The 19381-nt window shown below is 35.3% G+C and overlaps 2 protein-coding genes across 4 annotated transcripts; one reads left to right on the top strand and one right to left on the bottom strand.

Moving 5' to 3' along the window:
- The first annotated feature begins 3991 nt into the window (after positions 1–3991).
- Positions 3992–13777, top strand: LOC122315426 (DNA mismatch repair protein MSH6). Its single transcript, XM_043131303.1, has 21 exons — positions 3992–5206; positions 5668–5764; positions 6031–6133; positions 6225–6278; positions 6393–6467; positions 6725–6793; positions 6921–7004; positions 7799–7987; positions 8448–8998; positions 9103–9232; positions 9469–9560; positions 9664–9842; positions 9920–10122; positions 10229–10330; positions 10643–10805; positions 11141–11430; positions 11510–11647; positions 12035–12114; positions 12264–12363; positions 12522–12651; positions 13098–13777. Exons 1-21 carry the CDS (start codon positions 4237–4239, stop codon positions 13346–13348), a joined length of 4050 nt encoding a protein of 1349 aa, XP_042987237.1. The 5' UTR covers positions 3992–4236; the 3' UTR covers positions 13349–13777.
- LOC122315427 lies at positions 13063–16847 on the bottom strand. Of its 3 annotated transcripts, XM_043131305.1 has the most exons (8): positions 16597–16847; positions 16419–16490; positions 15776–15843; positions 15138–15279; positions 14660–14740; positions 14449–14544; positions 14137–14223; positions 13063–13493 (listed from the first exon to the last, which is right to left on the bottom strand). In XM_043131305.1, the coding sequence occupies exons 1-7, from the start codon at positions 16732–16734 to the stop codon at positions 14152–14154; spliced, it is 669 nt and encodes a 222-aa protein (XP_042987239.1). In that variant the 5' UTR covers positions 16735–16847; the 3' UTR covers positions 13063–13493; positions 14137–14151. The 3 variants fall into 3 exon arrangements, with proteins under 3 accessions (XP_042987239.1, XP_042987238.1, XP_042987240.1); XM_043131304.1 differs by lacking the exon at positions 13063–13493 and having other exon boundaries at positions 13974–14223; XM_043131306.1 differs by lacking the exon at positions 13063–13493 and having other exon boundaries at positions 13974–14223; positions 15138–15264; positions 16597–16846.
- Positions 16848–19381: the final 2534 nt, after the last annotated feature.

Genomic DNA, 19381 nt, shown 5'->3' with positions numbered 1-19381 from the left:
AGGAGTGAAGGTTAGCACATGTTTTGACTGTTTCAGTTGATAATGCGTCGTCTAATGATGTTGCCTTGAGATGTCTAAAAAATTATCTTAAAGAGGCAAATAAGACATTATTGGGTGGTTAATATTTGCATGTTAGATGTGCTGCACATATTTTGAATTTAATTGTGACTGAGAGGTTAAAAGATGTCGATCACTTGGTTGCACGAGTTAGAATGACTGTGAAATTTGCACGAGTTATGAATTCAAAGTTGCTGCAAAGGCTGCAGGTATAACATCGAAGAATAGTTTTTGTACTGATGTTCCTACCAGATAGAACCCAACCTTCTTGATGTTGGAGGCGACTCAAGAATATAAGGCAGCCTTTCAATTATTGAGTGATGAAAACATCCAATATGTCAAATACTTTGATGAGCACGGGGGATTAAGAAAGTCTAATGATGATGATTGAGTGATAGTTTCTACTTTTGTTGATTTTCTATGACTTTTTTACGATATCGCATTGAATATATCTAGTTATTTGTACCTTACATCATGTGGGTTTTGTCAATAAATATGTAGGGTGAAAGAAGAATTAGAAGATATGCATAAGGGTTTCAATGAAAGGATAAGGGGCATGTCAGTGACCATGATGCTAAAATATGATAAGTATTAGAGAGATTTGAGTAAAATGAATATTTTGTTATATGTAACTATTATTCTTGATCCTTATCTGAAAGTTTCAGGCATGTTATATGGTTTGAAACTTGCTCACGATCAGGCATGGACTGATCTTATTGATGAATTGGCCAGAGATACCCTGGTTAAATTGTATGATGAGTTTAATGCAATTAAGGGTGGTTTTGCATCCATGACACATACATCTACCCCAATGCCTTTTACAGACACTGTAACTGGGCCTCCTACAAATAAGAGTAGAATGTCGTGGACTAAGACCCTTGCACAGAATCCCATACTAGTCCATCAATCTACGGAGGTGGTTTCGAAGTTAGACAACTATTTGTCAGCGAATATGGTCTAAGATAATGATGATAATTTCAATATATTAGGATGGTGGAAAAATGCAGCAAAGAAATATCTCATCCTTTATAAGATTGCCTACTGTATTTTGATCATCCCTATTAGCACTGTTGCCTCAGAGTCAGCCTTTAATACCGGAGGTCGCATATTAGATCTTTTCCGTAGTTTATTGTCTCCTATAACTGTGGAGTCATTGATATGTACACAGAGTTAGACGATAGGAAAGGATATTCATGTTCCAGATGTTTTAGATTTTAAGGAGACTGATGAAGAGGAAGGTAGTAATCAGTCTAGATTTGGACCACCTGATAATTGTTTTTATTTTATTATTTTGATTTATTTATATTCATTTCGATTTTATCGGTATTAATTTTAGTATTAATTCTTGTAACAACACATGAAACGACGTCTAGCTCTACTGCAATATGCATATGTGCTCAAGCCCAGACAGCCCCAAGTGTCACAATCAAAGACAAGCCACAACTAACAGCTCTCTCTTTAGAATATTCAAAATTTGAATAATTTGTTCATATTTTTTATTCAAAGATTTGTAATATTGATACAATGTTCATTGGACACTTTTATGTTTGTAATTTTGTAATTGTTTAGCCTTTCAATTTTGTAATAGTTTAGTTATTATTATTAGTATATTAGGTATTAAACTAGTAACTTTTACTAATGTAACTTTTTTTTTAGTAGAGTGATTGACTAGTAATTATTAGCGATAAAATCAATTTTTATTCATGTAACTTTTTTTTTTTAATCTGGTTTTTAATTTTTTTTCTTTTTACTTATAATTTTATAGGTTGAAAATAGCTTAGAAGCTTTTTTGGGTCTAAAAGAAAAGTTCGTGAACCATTTTAGGCCCATTTCAATGATTTATAGGCAAAAAAGAAATTACTTCTGGACCTAAGGCCAAGTAGGGGTGAGGGGGGCGGACAGATTGCCCCCCCAATTCGCACCCTGTTATGTGGGATGGGGCACCCCGCCCTTGCACACCGAGGGTAGAGGACGGGGAAGGAATTCCCCATCTGCTCCATGCATGAGTGGGGGGCGGGAAGAGCTCTACCCCATACCGTATGGTGCGGGTAGCACCCTTAGCTTTAATCACGTCTTGTGGTACTTATCTCTGTAAAATTAAGCCTCTCCCATGGTATTTCTTGTATGTCCTTCCCATTTCTAGCCTCCAAAGCAGAAGTATTGGTCTTTGGCTTGCTCTATAGATCCAAAATTAAATTAAGCGTAACCTCTATCATCGTCATTCCCTCTCTTCAATAAAGTACAACTTGCATACGTAGCACCTAGCAAGTCTCCAAGTAAAAAGAAAAAGGAATTTACCACTTGGAAGTCGTCCTCAAAGTCAGAATCTAGAGAATCAACATTGTTGTGAATTATATATGAGCATGCAAAAAAGTATTAACAATGAAGCGATAAAAATATTGAATTGTTGAACAACTTAGCATCATGCCAGTGATATAGACGATTAAAATGAAAAACCAAACCAAAAGAAAATGAAAAGCATCCCATCCTTCAATCATAATTAACTCTGTGGGTCGTATGAGAAATTACCTCCAAACTTTGGAAAAATCTAACAACAGGAGCTAGAGGAATGGTAGATCGGGATTAGAACAGAGACCTCCAAAGCGAAGGACAAAATAGAATACAACAGCACAACTGGAAAAAGAAGCAGCAAAAGAAAAAAAGAGGTCCAGAAATAGATTTTCCTGAGAAACAATGAGAAACCGTATAAGTAAGGGGTTTTAGAATGTAAAATGGTAATTATGTATATTGAGATACAGAAAATTAGGGAAACAAGAAAGTGAATGGAAACAGACAAAAAAGGTGAGAAGACGAGGCAAGAGAGATAATTTTTGTGTTTTTCATTTCATTCGTGTTTTTTATTTCTTTACTTATAGTCGACTTGGCAGTCGTGCGCAATCCCTCACTAAGTCTCCTGCCTGTAAAAGAATTGGAAAAAAAAAAGAATACTTAGGCTTGGTTCGGATATAAAAGTCTCCAAATCTAATTTAACTTATCTTATCTAATTATTACAATTTTTTAAAATTTTTACACAAAATATCTTAAATAATTCAACTTTTTCAAATTTCAAAATAAGAATAATATTAAAAATTAATATTTTAACAATGAGCAATATTATATTCCATACTTCTATTATATTTTTATCTCACTATATAATATGTAGTATATTTATCACTTTTGAATGATAAAAAATATCCAATAAAAGATTATCTAATTGTGATAAATATGCCATATGTTAGAGTACTCTTAATAGATTCTTTATCCTATCCTTTAAAATATATAACTAAAAACATTTTTTTTCTATTTTACATATTGATTTTTATAATATGTCATATATCAATTTATTTATTTTTTATTTATGTCATTTAAATATTATATTTTTTAATACTTTTTTTCCAATAGAAAATCAACAACAAGAGGGAGAAAATTAATTTAAAATATTTACAATGATGAATAGTTTCCTCTACCTTTAGTGAGTTTTTGTAGTAAAATATAAAATAAAAAAGAATAGAATACAAGATCCATTTGAGAGTACTTTTAAGAGAATTTTTTTATATTTTAAAGAAAATTGTATTATAGAGCATCTATTAAGAGTACTTTTTATATAATAAGATAGTAGTATAGCATATAATTTTTTTAATAATATTTTATTTAACTTTTAATTTTTATCTTAATTTATTATTTCAACCTGACTTCTATTTTTGTTTTTTTGTTTTTATTATATAATGAGTAATGCTATATATTATACCACTATCTTATTTGTATTATATTATATATAATATGATGTATTTATTATTATTTAATAATAAAAAAATATTTAATAAATAATTATTTAATGATAATAAATATGATATATTTTATTTAATAGGATTAAGTGACATTATAATATAGTTAATAGGATTTTCTTTATATAATACACGCGCATAAAGGTAAGACGCAGAGCGGCAGAGGTTATTAAAAATGGAACGATGCTTCAGGGAATCAGGAGGAAGGCGAACTGCGATACGCAGCAAAATTCCCGCCAAACAACATTTGCGACCCCAAAATCTGTTTCCCGGGAATTTCCCCTACATGCATTTCCCGCCACCCCTCACTCTCACAGTTCTATACCCAAAAAGCTCTCTCTTGAACACTCTCCTTGGCGCACGATCACAAACACACAGAGAGTGATTAGCAGCAATGGCACCATCACGCCGACAGAGTAGTGGCCGGTCGCCACTCGTTAACCCACAGCGTCAAATCACTTCCTTCTTCTCCAAAGCGTCTCCGTCTCCTTCACCTTCTCCCACTCTCTCCAACTCCAAGCAACGCCCTAAAATCGCTTCCAATTCTTTCCATAAAAGCCCTAACTCCAATCCCGATTCTACTCCAAGCCCTTGCCCTTGCCCTAGCCCTACCACCCCTTCCCCTCTCCAATCCAAGCTCAAGAAGCCCCTCTTAGTCATCGGCGCGTCTCCCTTAACTCCCCCCGTTGATAAATCCTACGGTGAGGATGCTGTGGGGAGGAGGATCAAGGTCTTTTGGCCGTTGGATAAGTCCTGGTACGAGGGTTCCGTGAAATTCTTCGACAGAGATGCTAATAAGCATTTGGTTCAGTACGATGACGCTGAGGAGGAATTGCTGGATCTGGGGAAAGAGAAGATTGAGTGGGTCGAAGAGAGCGTGAAGAAGAAATTCAAGCGGTTGCGGCGGGGTTCTTCGGATTCGAGGGAGGCGATGGCTCAGGACGAGGAGGTAGAGATCGTTAAGGAGGACGAGGTTGATAAGGGATATAAGCGGTCGCGGCAGCGCGGTACGAAGGTGGTGGTCGAGGATGAGGAGGTCGAGAATGTTGAGGAGACTGATGCTAATAGTGTTGGTGGTGATGATGATTCTAGCGATGAAGATTGGGGAAAAAATATGGAGGAAGAGGTGATTGAGGATGGTGGGGAGGATATGCATTTGGAGGAGGATGAAGAGAATGAAGGGCTAACGAGGTCGAAAGGAAAACTTAGAGGGAATGGCAGCGGGTCGAGGAAGCGTAAGGTCAGTGAGGGAGAGAAGCTTGGGTCTACTAAGAAGAGCAAGAATGGCGGTGGTGGCCAGGATACTTGTAAGGGAGGTTTCAAGATTTCTTTGACGGAGACTCTTAGTAATGCGGTTACGGAGAGTAAGTAATGGGGTTTCGAGTTTGGGCACGTACTTGTTGGTTTGTGTGCGGAGACAAGAACAATGTAGGATAAATGAATGCACTGGAAATGTTAATGTTATGTTTCATCTGTAGCATGAGCTGCAAATGGTCTGTGTTATTTACGTTTTGAATAATTCATAATTGTCACATTATATGGGTTTCTGTGGATCTCTCTATTTATTTTTTTGGATACGCGCGTTTACATGACCATGGCTGGTAAAATTGGAATAGATGGGATTATATTAATTGAATTAAAGCTTTATACCGGGCCTCCCTACGTTTTCCCTTATCTATTTTTCTTTACTCTAAAGAAGGATTTCTATTTTCCGCATGCCTGTTCGGGTTCTGATTTATTTTGTCGGAACCTACAGTTACTGGCGTAGATGAACTTTATATCTTATTGGGCACTGAGACTGAACTCGAGCATGCACTTTCTGTAGGTGGGAAGGCATCTAATGACCTTGGCAATGCCTTAATGGGCGATGCTGCAGAAAGGTTTGGTATGCGTGAGACTGAAAAGTTATTCTTCCTCGGGGAGTAAGTTCTTATATATCTTTGTAGTTAATCTTTTCCAATTATCTTTCAATCAAGACTATAAAAAGACCGCATTTACTTGTTGATGTATTATTGTGTGATTGAAATAGCATTATTGTCTGATCAAAGTGTCTTCGAGTGAGAAAAGGAACTAGGCAGTATATGCAGAGATTTCTGTTCATATATCATTTTGGCTGTTAGGGCCTTTGGCTGGTAACGTCGATGCCTTGCCCATTCATATTTGCTGAACTTGTTTAGTCTTGATACAGAGAACGCAGGGATGCAAAAAGAAGACGTCCTGGTGATGCAAACTATGATCCGAGGACTCTTTACTTGCCTACTGATTTTCTAAGAAGTTTGTCAGGCGGCCAGGTACTGGCTTTCGGACATCAAGCAGTTTAGTAGTCTTTTATGCATTTTCATTTTGTATGTTTTCAATCTATATCCCTCTATAATCATGCAGAGACAATGGTGGGAGTTTAAGTCGAAGCATATGGACAAGGTTTTATTTTTCAAGGTATGGATATAGGTCACATTAGCTGAAAAAAGCTAGATATTGTTACAAAAGCTGTCATAGCCATTACTGCAGATTAGTTGTAATTTTTTTTGGTTGTTGTTGTTGTTGGAGCAGATGGGCAAGTTTTATGAACTTTTTGAAATGGATGCACATGTAGGGGCTAAAGAGCTTGGCTTGCAATATATGAAGGTATTAATCTGTTTGATTGCATCCAACAGTAATAATTTTTTTTTTGATAAGTAATAAGATACATCCAACACTAATATTCTGTTTTCTTGTGATGTTGACCCTTATTTTTATTCTTGTGTAGTACTGCATTTTGATAGTCAGGACAAATAAAAAACTTGATTAGATTCTTTTTCATTCTAATGCCTACTATATGTTTTGATGTCTGTTGATATATCCTTGATCTTTACTGGTTTTTATTGACACTACTTGCACTTTAGGGAGAACAACCGCATTGTGGATTCCCAGAAAAGAACTTCTCAATGAATGTGGAGAAATTGGCTAGAAAGGTTGACTCACTCATTTATGTTATTGTCAATTGGTTCTCTTTATTGAGTTAATTATGTTCCTATTTCTTTGATGAGCCCATTCTTTATCATCAAGCTGAATATAATATAATCTGCCTTGATGAATCAGGGTTATCGAGTTCTTGTTGTTGAGCAGACAGAAACCCCTGAACAGCTAGAGCTTCGTCGCAAAGAAAAAGGTTCCAAGGATAAGGTCGTTTGCTTGAAGACTCGAGGATGATGATAACTTTCCATCTTCTTTAGTAGTCATTCTTTTTCTTAAATTGATTACTGAGTAGGTATAGAAATATATATATTTTTTATAAGGAGGTATAGAAATATATACATGCATATGCATTTGTAATATGGATAATGATAGGCTTGCTACCTCCTACCACTCATTACTACTCCATAGTGTATTTGAAATTTCTATTTTTTTTATTATTTTCTTTTAATTATTTTTTTAACATCCTTAATCATTAAGAAAAAATTAAAAAAAATATACAACTTCATTAATAGTCACTTTCTTAAACATTAAGTAAAAAATAATAAAAAAATAAAGGGAGTGGTAAATGGGTGGTAGGAGATGGTAAGCCTATCATTATCCTTGTAATATATAGATAGATAAGTTTGTTATATACGATGAGTCAAAATCTGATTCCTACAGGTCTAATTGTCTAGTTAAGTCTCGGAAATTCCAGTTGAAAGATGGATTAGATGACTACTTTATTAAATTGACACGTGGGCCTCATTCTTGATCAAATTGAAGAAAATTTTCAGTGTAATTTGTGCCTTTAATCAAGCTATGCTTCTGGCTTTTTATTGTCAGTGTATTGGTTATTGGATTTTGATCAAAGAATGATTATTCATGTTGGAGTCATCATCTCGCTACTCCTCTATTTGATTGTTAGTGGCAATTCTTTTCTTAGTTTGGTGTCTATATTGTGAAAGGAAAAAAAGGGAAAGGTTAAAGTTCAGTGGTTTTGACATTATTCTCTTTATTGGCAGGTTGTCAAACGTGAAGTATGTGCGGTGGTTACAAAAGGAACACTAACTGAGGGAGAGATGCTGTCATCAAATCCTGATGCTTCTTACCTAATGGCAGTGGTAGAAGGCACACTGGAAAACCAAAATGCAGATCGCCTTTTTGGTGTTTGTGTGGTAGATGTTGCTACCAGCAGGGTTGTTCTTGGACAGGTGATTCTAGTAGAATGTTTGACTTCAACTGCTACTGAATGTAACCCTCCTGTTCTCAGGCATAACCTCTCTGTGTGTGTATGCTATGGACATGACACACTATTTTGATTTTGCTCATACTCGTGTATGCTGGGTTGCATTGACCAGTTTTCAAATGGGATTGCTTTCATGCATCTGATCTTCTTTTGTTAATAGTGTGGGAAGGTCTCATGGGCTATTGTCAGTCTTGTATGTGTTTATTCAGCTGTTAGGCTATTTGCTGTGATGGCTGGCCATTGCATTCCCTTTTTTAAACTCATGTCAGTTGTGAACTGTTACAGTTACAAGCATAATGTGTACTCACACATAGTGGACAATGGTTTGCACTTTTCTGTACATGTATAGGATTTCTCATTAACTTATGAGTTAAATGATTTCTTTGGTATTTTTTTTTAACTAAGCATGTTGCTCTCTTTGCCAGTTTGTGGATGATAAGGAGTGCAGTGCCTTGTGTTGTCTCTTGTCTGAGTTGAGGCCTGTGGAAATTGTAAAACCTGCAAAACAGCTCAGCACTGAAACAGAAAGAGTACTGCTGAGACACACAAGAAATCCTTTAGTGAATGAGTTAGATCCACTCTTGGAATTCTGGGATGCTGAAAAGACTTTGCATGAAGTTAAAAATATCTACAGCCGCATTGTTCAACAATCAGTTTCTGGATCTCTGAATGAAGCGAATTTTCATGGTATCCATTCTCACATGGAGGAAAATGGGCTGGGTTGCCTACCAGATGTTCTTTCAGACCTAGTGAGGTCAGGGGAGAATGGCAGCTGTGCACTCTCAGCTCTTGGGGGCACTCTTTTCTATCTTAAGCAGGCTTTCCTGGATGAAACATTACTTCGTTTTGCAAAGTTTGAGTTACTTCCTTGCTCTGGTTTTGGTAATATTGTCTCAAACCAATACATGGTTCTTGATGCTGCTGCACTGGAGAACCTTGAGATTTTTGAAAATAGCAGAAATGGAGACTCTTCAGGGTACCTTTACTGTGTGGTTGTATACATCTACACACATGCACACATACCTTTTGTTTATTGTCCCTTTGACCTCGTTTTGATTTGTTTTTCCTGTCTCTTTTAAGGACACTCTACTCCCAATTGAACCACTGTGTGACAGCATTTGGGAAGAGGTTGCTCAAATCATGGCTTGCAAGGCCTCTTTTTCATCCAGAGTTAATTCGGGAACGCCAGGATGCTGTTGCAGGTTTACGGGTGAGTTTTACATTGATATGCTTATAACTTGATATGAAATGCCTCAAGCCTTTGCAGAATTATATTTTGGTTAGCTCTTACAAAGTTCATTGTTAGAATGATAGCAAATGTTGTTTCAAAATTTATTATTCGAACTTTATGGACTTCCTAAATAGAATAGAACCTGGATTGTTTGGTAGTGTTCGTTATAAGTTCAGTGTCATACAATGATTTTGATATATAATTTTGCTTTTTAGGGAATTAATCTAGCTTGTGCAATTGAATTTCGAAAAGCATTGTCCAGGCTCCCAGACATGGAGCGGTTGCTTGCACGTGTTTTTGCCAGCAGGTAGATCCAATCAGTCTAGGTGCAGAATTTATTATATTGTACTATAATTTAGGGATAGTTAATATGAGCATGATTTATATCCGTTGGCATTGACTCAACACAGTGAAGCTCAAGGAAGGAATGCCAACAAAGTGGTTCTATATGAGGATGCAGCAAAGAAACAGCTCCAAGAGTTCATTTCAGCCCTACGTGGTTGTGAGTTAATGGCCCAGGCATGTTCTTCACTGGGTGTTATTTTGGAAAATGTTGAATCCAGAGTCCTCCATCATCTGTTAACACCTGGTATGTTTAGCTTTGATATATATATGATGCTTTTGAAAATAATCTAGTCTGGCATCTCATCTTTTATATATATGCAGGTAATGGTCTCCCTGACATTCATTCAGTAATTAATCATTTCAAGGACGCCTTTGATTGGGTGGAAGCTAATAATTCAGGGCGTGTAATACCCCATGGAGGAGTTGATACAGAGTATGACTCTGCCTGTAAAAGAGTCAAGGAGGTTGAGTCTAGTTTAACGAAACACCTCAAGGAACAGCGAAAGTTGCTTGGAGATGCATCAGTATGAATTTCTGTGAACAGTTTGGGGTGTTTGAATTTTCAGTAGTCTAATTCTTTGTTTATGGTCCACAAAAATAACCAACTTGTGTCTTCCAATGATCTGTTAGATTACATATGTCACCGTTGGGAAAGAGGCATACCTCTTAGAAGTACCAGAGAGTTTGCGGGGGAGCATCCCTCGTGATTATGAGTTACGATCATCTAGAAAGGTAAGAACGGAAGGCTTGGCAAATGAAGTAGCTTTAGTAGTTGCTACATTTGATCCTATAGTTGAACAATTTTGAGATACCTGGGCTAATTAACAAGATGTAGTGCCTGTCGTTTATTTATTGGAGTTACAATTTTTTGTGAAGCATCTTAGAGCAGTATCATGTTGAATAAGATGGCTTGGTTGTAGGATCACTAGGCAGTTACGATTTTATTTTTTCCATTATTAACTTCCTAAATTTCACTTCTTGAGTAGTTCTTTATTTTGTCTATATCCTTCAATACTTTTCTTAATTCTTTGCTGGTATTTTCAGGGCTTCTTCAGATATTGGACTCCAAATATCAAAAAGTTGTTGGGAGAGCTCTTGCAAGCAGAATCTGAAAAGGAATCCATGCTGAAAAGCATTTTGCAGAGGTTAATTGGACGATTCTGTGAGCATCATAATAAGTGGAGACAATTGGCTTCTGCTACTGCTGGTATACAACCCCCTCTCTCGTGCACACACATGCCTGCATGATTATGGATATGAAGAGAAGGGAAATATCATGTTTTTTTTTTTTAAATTTATTTAAATAATTTTTTATTTATTTATTTTTATTTTTTTTATTTTGGTGAAATGGTGGATCTCCAGATTGTGGTATTAATATCAGCTTCTATAGTAGCCCAAACAAAAATACCTTACTGGAAATGATGTTTTGTTACTCGGGGCTCAAAGTTTTGTGCATCATTCATTTGGTGCATGAAAAAATCTTGTAGTTGATACAACAAAAATATATTTATTTGGAATGACTGGAATTGGCACATGTTGCAGAGCTGGATGTTTTGATCAGTCTTGCGATTACAAGCGACTTTTATGAAGGGCCAACATGCCGGCCAACCATAATAGGTTCATCAAATCCAGATGAAGTGCCATGCTTTTCAACAAAAAATTTGGGGCATCCTGTACTTAGAAGTGATTCTTTAGGCAAGGGAACATTTGTCCCCAATGACATTACAATTGGTGGTCCTGGTCGACCCAGCTTCATCCTTCTCACTGGCCCAAATATGGGTGGAAAATCAACTCTTCTTCGCCAAGTGTGCTTGGCTGTAATTTTGGCACAGGTAAGGTTTTTCTGGTTTTTGTTATGCAGTTTGTAAGTTTTATTATCTTTTAGTAGTTTTCAACCTTTGTTCTTCCCAGGTAGGGGCTGATGTTCCTGCAGAAAACTTCGAGCTGTCACCTGTGGACCAAATCTTTGTTCGGATGGGTGCCAAAGATCACATTATGGCAGGCCAAAGTACCTTTCTGACTGAACTTTCAGAAACTGCGTTGATGCTGGTAAGAGTTCTTGGCAGATCAAATTGTTTAGCAGAATAATTTTATTGGGTGATATATCATATATGGATTACATGCAGAATGAAAACACACAACATTCTTCAGTATGTTATAATTCATTGATTTGTCCTTGTAATTCTCACTTTTGAGCTCAATTTATTAAATCTCCTCAACCAAAATGTGAACCAATTGTGGTTGAGCTGTCTATGGGACACATGAATGGCTTGATTGTAGTCTGGACACAAATTTTCTCCTCTGTAACTTCTACATGGAGTCATGCTAAATGTTGCTGTCGAACAAATTTTTGACCCCACCCTTCCTGCAAGTTCTCTCAGCATCTCATCTGTTGCACAACATCATACATTGACATATTTTTGGCGGTTAATGCAGTCTTCAGCCACTTGCAATTCGTTAGTGGCATTGGATGAACTTGGACGTGGGACATCAACTGCAGATGGACAAGCCATTGCGTATGTGTTACTCATGGATAAATCTAACCATTGCATTGCAGTGAATCCAAAATTAATGATCAATTCTCTGCAAATTAGTGTTCTCTAATATTTTCAATTTTGCATCTGCTTGACCTTATTTCTACTTTTGGATTTCCTGCCCTCGGCAGCGAATCAGTTCTTCAACATTTTGTACACAAAGTGCAGTGCCGAGGATTGTTTTCTACCCACTATCACCGATTAGCTGTAAACTATCAGAAAGATCCCAAGGTATTTCATGTGATTTTATATTTTTTCCTTATCTTTTTTTCCTTGGAGAATTTATGTTTGGATCTCCATAATTTAAACCTTAATAAGGCACTGATTGGCATTCTACCAATAGCCACAAAGCTTTGAATATTTCATGCGATCTGTTCATGTTTGTATAGGTTTCCCTCTGTCATATGGCATGTAGAGTGGGAAATGGGGTTGGAGATGTGGAAGAAGTTACATTTCTTTACAGGTTGACACCTGGTGCGTGCCCTAAAAGCTATGGTGTTAATGTTGCAAGGTTAGCCGGTAAGATTCTTTTCGTTGCTATTGTCCTCTTCCTTCAGGGTCTTTCTTCAAGAACCAGATGTATAGTGGCCAACGTGCAATTATTTGGTTTAGTCAATTTAGAGTGTTGGCAATGATTTAATGTAGGGGATGATAACCTTTGCCTCGGAGCTTGCTCTTGCTCTTTTTTACCATAGCAAGTTACAATTGAACTTTTAAGTTGTGACATTATTGGGCAGATGTGATGAGGTTTAGCATGTTATAAATAGTTTGTCATGAATGCTGCAGAGGGATGGATCTATCTATGTGCATCAGAGTCTGAATCTGAAATGGGCAAATCAAATGCCTGTGCCTAGATAGTGTCGGTTTAGGTTTATGATTAGTTTTCCTTATTATCGACTAATTACTATATATGGCCATAGTCATACTGCGTTTAGCTAAAATTCAATTACCATTATTTATTTCAGGACTTCCCGATTCCGTACTTCAAAAGGCTGCTGCAAAGTCTAGAGAATTCGAGGATACATATGGTAAAGACAAGAAGAAATTTGAAAATAACTTATCCAATCGAAGTTGGGTTGATGAAATGGTAGAACTTGTCCAGAAGTTTGTAGACGTTGCAGAAACTTTGGGGTGCCACGAGTCTCCTGAGAACGTTGGTCTTAGCAGCCTGACCGAACTTCGACAAAGGGTTCAGATACTAATGCAGAAAAGTTGAACCGCTCGAAATATATGGTTTTGCGAGACTTGTGGCGTTCAGCTGATAATGATGTGAAATCAAAATCTTTATCTCGGGCAGTGATGATTTTCGTCATGCAAGTCGTTGCCAATTTCGTTGGACCAAGGTTTTCAAATTTCAAAACCTGAGGTAAATTTGAGGTCGTGCTTAATAGGACCCCTACGTTATAGAAAATGACACTTCAAATCAACCCGATTGCTATCAGAATCTAAACTGTAAATTGGAGTCTCTGATCTCTTTTTGTATATAAATTATATTTGAGAAACAACTTCAGTCTTAATTGTTTATGCCTGGATTGGAAGGAGTGGCGTTCATATAGTAAAATACCGTTATATGTCGGCCTCAATGTAGCGGATTCAACTTCCAACAAACAAACCAAGAAGTGGCTGGCCTAGCCTATTCACGCAACGAATTGGATTGTTCATCCAACGGACTTGTTTTTGACGTTAATGCATATTGGTAAAGCTAGTCTGTTAATCTGCTGGTCCGTGTAGATGTTGCAATCTTCCAATGTTTTAGGATTTTATTTTCGACTTTGGCTAGGTGGGTGGGGTGGTGGGTGGATGATTGGGATGGGGTGAATAACAGACAGTTATATACCTAATTTGATGGTGCAAAGGAAAGAATGGTTGAATTATTTTTCAAGAAAGAATCTATCTTTTTCTTTGTCGCTTGTATCCCCAAAAAGTGGGAGATATGACAAAGTGAGCACTGCTATAATGCTCTGATGCAAATTCAAATGAAATTCAAATGAATAGAGATTATACACATTAGGAGTAGCTTTAGACTGCACGGTGCTGCCGTTCGTATTCTTCATTGTCTCCGCCCAGGTTCGAGGTGTCATAATCAGAATCCTGCTAAGCGGAAAAATGTACTCTGGCTTAGTCTCAATTTGGTAAATAGTGAAAACAAAAGAAGAGAAAAACAATAATAATGACAACAGAGAACTACAAAGGACAATTTAACTTTTAACTCGCCTTGTCATATGGATTCGTTTCATGTTCCCATTCGTACACATAATTGAGATCACATTCTTTATTAGATGGAATTAATCTTTGGTGGTAAGAATAGGAACAAACCTCATACTGCCTTCTGATGCTATTTTGAATTGCTGTGACTGTGCGCATCAATATCAACATTGGCAGGATAATTCCACTGACCTTTAGAATAAGTACCTGCAAATTGCAAGAACATGATCAAGTTAAACGACTCAGAAGTAGGAGTTCAGTTCAGATGTTCCAGCCCAGTTGCAGGGCAGAAGCAGCTGCCAAAAGAAAATAAGCTACTTACTGTAAGAAGTGTGAAGGGGTAATCTTCTGTTCCACCATTAAGCAAATCAAAGAAATGTCTAACAAGCAAGATGACCGTAAACTGCAAATTCAATCAACAAATTGTCACATACATAACCCTGTAAATGAACATCATGAACACAATAACTGCAGATGAAAATTTCAATGCACTGGTGGGATTGTGGCCCCAATATAGGGCCCCAACCGCCCAAATGCTTGATCATTGGACAGTCTGAATGCACTTGTTATTAAAGTATTTTGGTCAATCCACCTCTACAACTACCAATACGGGCTGCTGCATGGCAAGGAAATGGTCAACCAAGTACCCAATTTTGTTAATATTTCCACATTTTCCTGAGTCCAGCTCAGCATGAGTTTTCGTAGCAATATAGATTACAGCTATACCATAAACGTTGGACCACAAGGACATTTGTCACCATTTGGGAATCTCAGAAATTTTGAATAAAAAGCAAACTTACTGTTAGGGCCAAGGATCGGCAGCAAGAAGCACCTCTATCTGCAGCAGACGTGCACTGCGAGTACTCGCCCATTGTCCCTAATCCTGGATCCATCGCCTCTTGCTCTCTTGGAATTTGCAGGCTATCTCTGTTAACAATGTTTGTATTCATATGGATTAACTAATTAATGGTGTTACTTACTACAGGAAAGCAACAGAAGAAATGACAAATTGGATTAGTCAAAGGGTGCCCATTTCGAAAATTGCAACCATTCCCATGTTAACAGAATGTAATTAGTCTCAGCAAAGTCAGGACGTAGAAAAGAGTGTAAATTTCATGGAAAGTGTAGCCAACTCATGTCATCTGCATGCAGAGAGAGCCCCACTCTGACCATTTTATTTGCCCAGAAAAAAGGAGAATAAAAAAAACACTAGCCCCACGTTAACAGAATGATTAATTGCAAAGCATGTTTTGTGGCTTACTTCAATTATAAACTACGAAAATAAAGGTGAGTGACTTTTATTAGTCTTTTAGGAAAGTAATCGAGGGAGTGAAGATTCTAACACGCTTTCAGCCTAGCCAAACTGCAAGATTGTGCCAAGCTGTCACGCACCCATTTCTTTCTAGATTGTTTTTAATAACAAGTTGGAAACCAGTACCTAATGGTCACTGCTGCATCAATCAACTGAGACTTCTTCGAAGTTGCAGTGTATCCTGGTTCATATTGCTGCACAAATTCACAGTTCATTCTCATTAATAACACTCATCTCCATTAATTTTTTCACTTCCAGTAAAACCATGTATATTGACAAACCTTCTTTTTAAAAAAAAAAAAATTGAACAGATTTTTCACTTTCAGGAAGGTATTTCTATTCTCACGTTAAAAAGAAAAAAACAAAAACAATATATAAAAAAAGGCCAAAAATCAAAAGCTACAAGCCCATAATTGGTTTTTATTAGGTATCATGTCAAAACCAATTTAACGTTTCATGACCCAATAATATAAAGAAGGTAAAAAGAGAGAGAAAGATACTTAAAAATGAAGGAAAGTAAGCAAAAGACAAATTTGAGACACCCCAGAATATAAACACAACAAAAGGACGATGAAAACTAGAACTAAAAAGACCTAGCTCCTTTGAATTACAAGAACAAAAATACATAAACATACAGCCAAGCAATTCATTTTTATACGAAGCGCACACACCAGACACAATCGACAAACCTTCCACCCACCAGACACCAGGGAAAAAAAAAAAAAAAGGAACCCAAAATCAATTTCTTTTGAACAAGGTAAATTCGAACCTGGAGACATATTTCGCAGGTGGTGTTCCCCTTCTCGTTACACCACCTCTGTATGCAATCTCTGTGTGCAAACTGAAAATGAAAAACAAAAGAGAAAATGAAAAAAAGAATTTGAAAATTAAGCAGAAAAAGAACATACTCCCATCGACAAAACAAACAAGCAGTAATATATAATTACCTTAACGGTTCCTGAACAAGCACAAGGAGCTTCCAAGCTCTTACAGCTCTCTGATTCTTCTTCATGGCAAATTCTACAGTCCGAATAGATTGCAATACTCGATTTCAAATCATCCACAAACAATACAACTTCTCCCATTTTTCCTTCTCTTTCTCTTTATCACCACCTTTCTCTGTGTGTATGTAACTGATCTCTTTCTTATTTCAAAAATCCCGTGTGTCTCTGTTTCTCTCTGTCTCGACTCTCTCCCTTCGCGTCTCCCTCTTTAAATAAAACAAAGGGAACGTTGAGTTACAAAACTGCCCTTGCGTTTTTCAGATCAAAATGGGTATTGTGCATGAATATTGACTTGGATTTATTAATTTATATTTATTGAATATTAAAATAATTAATTGGCAGGCTTGGACTTGTAGAGAAAATACGCGTTTTCAAGAAAATATAATTCATTCAAAGTCATTGACGTAACAAATAAGACCAGATTGGTCAAATAAAGCCTCAAATTATATGAAGGGTCAAACAATCTTCGATGTTTCCGAGTCTTCCTCCCTTCCCACTTCATTCTTTTTCTACGTACGTGTAAATAGTGTAACGTAATTTTGCATGCTACCATACTAAAGTAACATTTAGTACAGCTATTTTTATATATTTCTTTATATTTTATTAATATAATTAGTTAAAACAGTTATTTTTATATATTTTTTTATATTTTATTAATATAATTAGTTAAAACAGTTATTTTATATTAAAAAAATAACGCAATCAATTAAATGAATGAAATACGTAATGAATATATAAAAGTGGCTACACATAAAATTTTTAAAATTTTAAAAAATCTTAATTAATTTAAAAAATCATTTCATGTTGTTAAAATAACTGAATTTTGATTCGTTAGACTAAGGGACATAGGCTTTTACAAATCTCAATGGCTCTTTAATAAAATATTTATATTTTTGTAATCTTAATACTTCTTTTAAAAAGGAATTTTGTTTTTCTTAATTTATTATATTTTTTTTAAATCATAGGTCAAATTTGGTAAAGTCGGAACCAATTTTAGAAAAATATTTTTGAAGAAATTTATGTAATTTATTTTTAAATATCTTTGAGATTTGTTAATACTGTATTGTTCCATAATTATATTTGCATATTTTAATTTCGAGTAATTGTTATTCTCGATTCTTCTATCATAATAAAATTAAGGTATCGTTATTTTTTTAAAAAACATTTTTTATTTTAAGTGAAACTGATACCAATATATATAATGGTATTAAATAACTGTATTTGCTTCTCCAAGTTCCTCTTATTTTTATTTGAAATGAAACCATATGGTAAAAGGATATATTTTCATTGATTAACGAAAGAAATTGAATTTTGTGGTCCATTTAAGACTTCCCTTCTCTATGTCATATACGACTGCCCTTGTCTATTTTGAAAATATTTTTTAGAAAAATATATTTGTAAGTATAATTATGTACTAATCTGTATATTAATTTGATATGATTGGTCAAAAAGTAGATTTTATCAAAAATAATATTAATTTAAATTTTAAGTATGAATAAATCAATATTAGTACGCAGATTAGTATGCGATTTTACTTATATATAGTAAAACTCATATTTTTTAAAGTGAACTTTATTTATGGATTGAAAGGAACCAAAGCGACAACTAAACTCACCGTGCTATCTAAATCATGTCATATCACAACCTATAAAACTTAAGTACTCTACATTGTTTTTCATCATTATGACTCTTTTAAATCTTACATAATAACTTCACTGTTATATTTTTTAAAAGAGAAATGCTACACATCATTCCACACCACATACTTTATATATTAAAATAATATTTTTTATTTTTTTTATTTTTTCTTTCATTTTATTCTTATTAAACTAATTAAATTATTCTATTTATCATTTACACACTATATATTTATTATAGAAAAAATAAAAAAAAAATAAAAATAAGTGTGGTGTGTGAAGTGTGAGGATGATAAGAAAAATTTTCCTTTTTGAAATAACAACCATTGTGTTAAAATTAATTGATTCATGTTTAGAAACCCATGAGATAAAATAAGGAAAAATGCTATCTATACTTATAATTTTACTTATATAATTATACGTGTTGATGTTTCGACTGCTAAAAGTTGTGAGAATTTCAAAACTTGAAATTTAAAATACAAATTAAAGAAGAAAATACTGATAAAATTAAAACTGTCACTCAGCACGTACAATATTATCATATGTAAAATTTATACTTATAAAAAATTCAAGATTAAAAAAAGAAAAAGAAAAAAATGTTAAGGTGACAAAGTCATAACCATTTAATATTAAAATAAATAGCTAATATTTTGAAGGAATCTTCTGTAAAATTAATTTTCATAAAATATCAGAAGATTAGTCTTTTTCATAGTACTTTCAATTTATTTTTAATTAGGAAAATATTTGTGTGAACGTAAGAAGCTGTCCTTATGCATCATATATTAAAGATAAAGGGGCAATGTTGTCTTAGAGTATTAACAGAATATCATTATTTTATTTTGTTTTACTCGGCAAAACAGAATATTATCACATTCACGAAAACAAATCGAGATTACATATTTTTTTAATTTTGTACCCTTCCTGTCCCTCCGCGTCCAATTCAAAAATGTCCTTTCCGAGTTTGAATCTGTACCCTTCGATCGACCGTCCAACGGTTCCGATCAGATCATCTGAACAGCCCAAACTTCAAATATCTGAGGCCCACTTTTGGGATAAAAGAAGCCACGCGGTGACCGCAGGGCATCTGCGGA

This window comes from Carya illinoinensis, chromosome 7, assembly GCF_018687715.1.
Source record: "Carya illinoinensis cultivar Pawnee chromosome 7, C.illinoinensisPawnee_v1, whole genome shotgun sequence".
NCBI classification, from domain to species: domain Eukaryota; kingdom Viridiplantae; phylum Streptophyta; class Magnoliopsida; order Fagales; family Juglandaceae; genus Carya; species Carya illinoinensis.
This window is presented reverse-complemented; position numbering and strand designations above follow the sequence as displayed.

Coding starts and splice junctions, on each gene's coding strand:
- LOC122315426 (XM_043131303.1), top strand. CDS start 4,237: ATGGCACCATCACGCCGACAGAGTAGTGGCCGGTCGCCACTCGTTAAC. Junction 12,115..12,263: donor GCAGATGGACAAGCCATTGC/GTATGTGTTACT, acceptor TGCCCTCGGCAG/CGAATCAGTTCTTCAACATT. Junction 12,652..13,097: donor TAATGTTGCAAGGTTAGCCG/GTAAGATTCTTT, acceptor TATTTATTTCAG/GACTTCCCGATTCCGTACTT.
- LOC122315427 (XM_043131305.1), bottom strand. CDS start 16,734: ATGGGAGAAGTTGTATTGTTTGTGGATGATTTGAAATCGAGTATTGCA. Junction 16,491..16,596: donor CTTGTTCAGGAACCGTTAAG/GTAATTATATAT, acceptor TTTCATTTTCAG/TTTGCACACAGAGATTGCAT. Junction 14,545..14,659: donor ACCCCTTCACACTTCTTACA/GTAAGTAGCTTA, acceptor TGCAATTTGCAG/GTACTTATTCTAAAGGTCAG.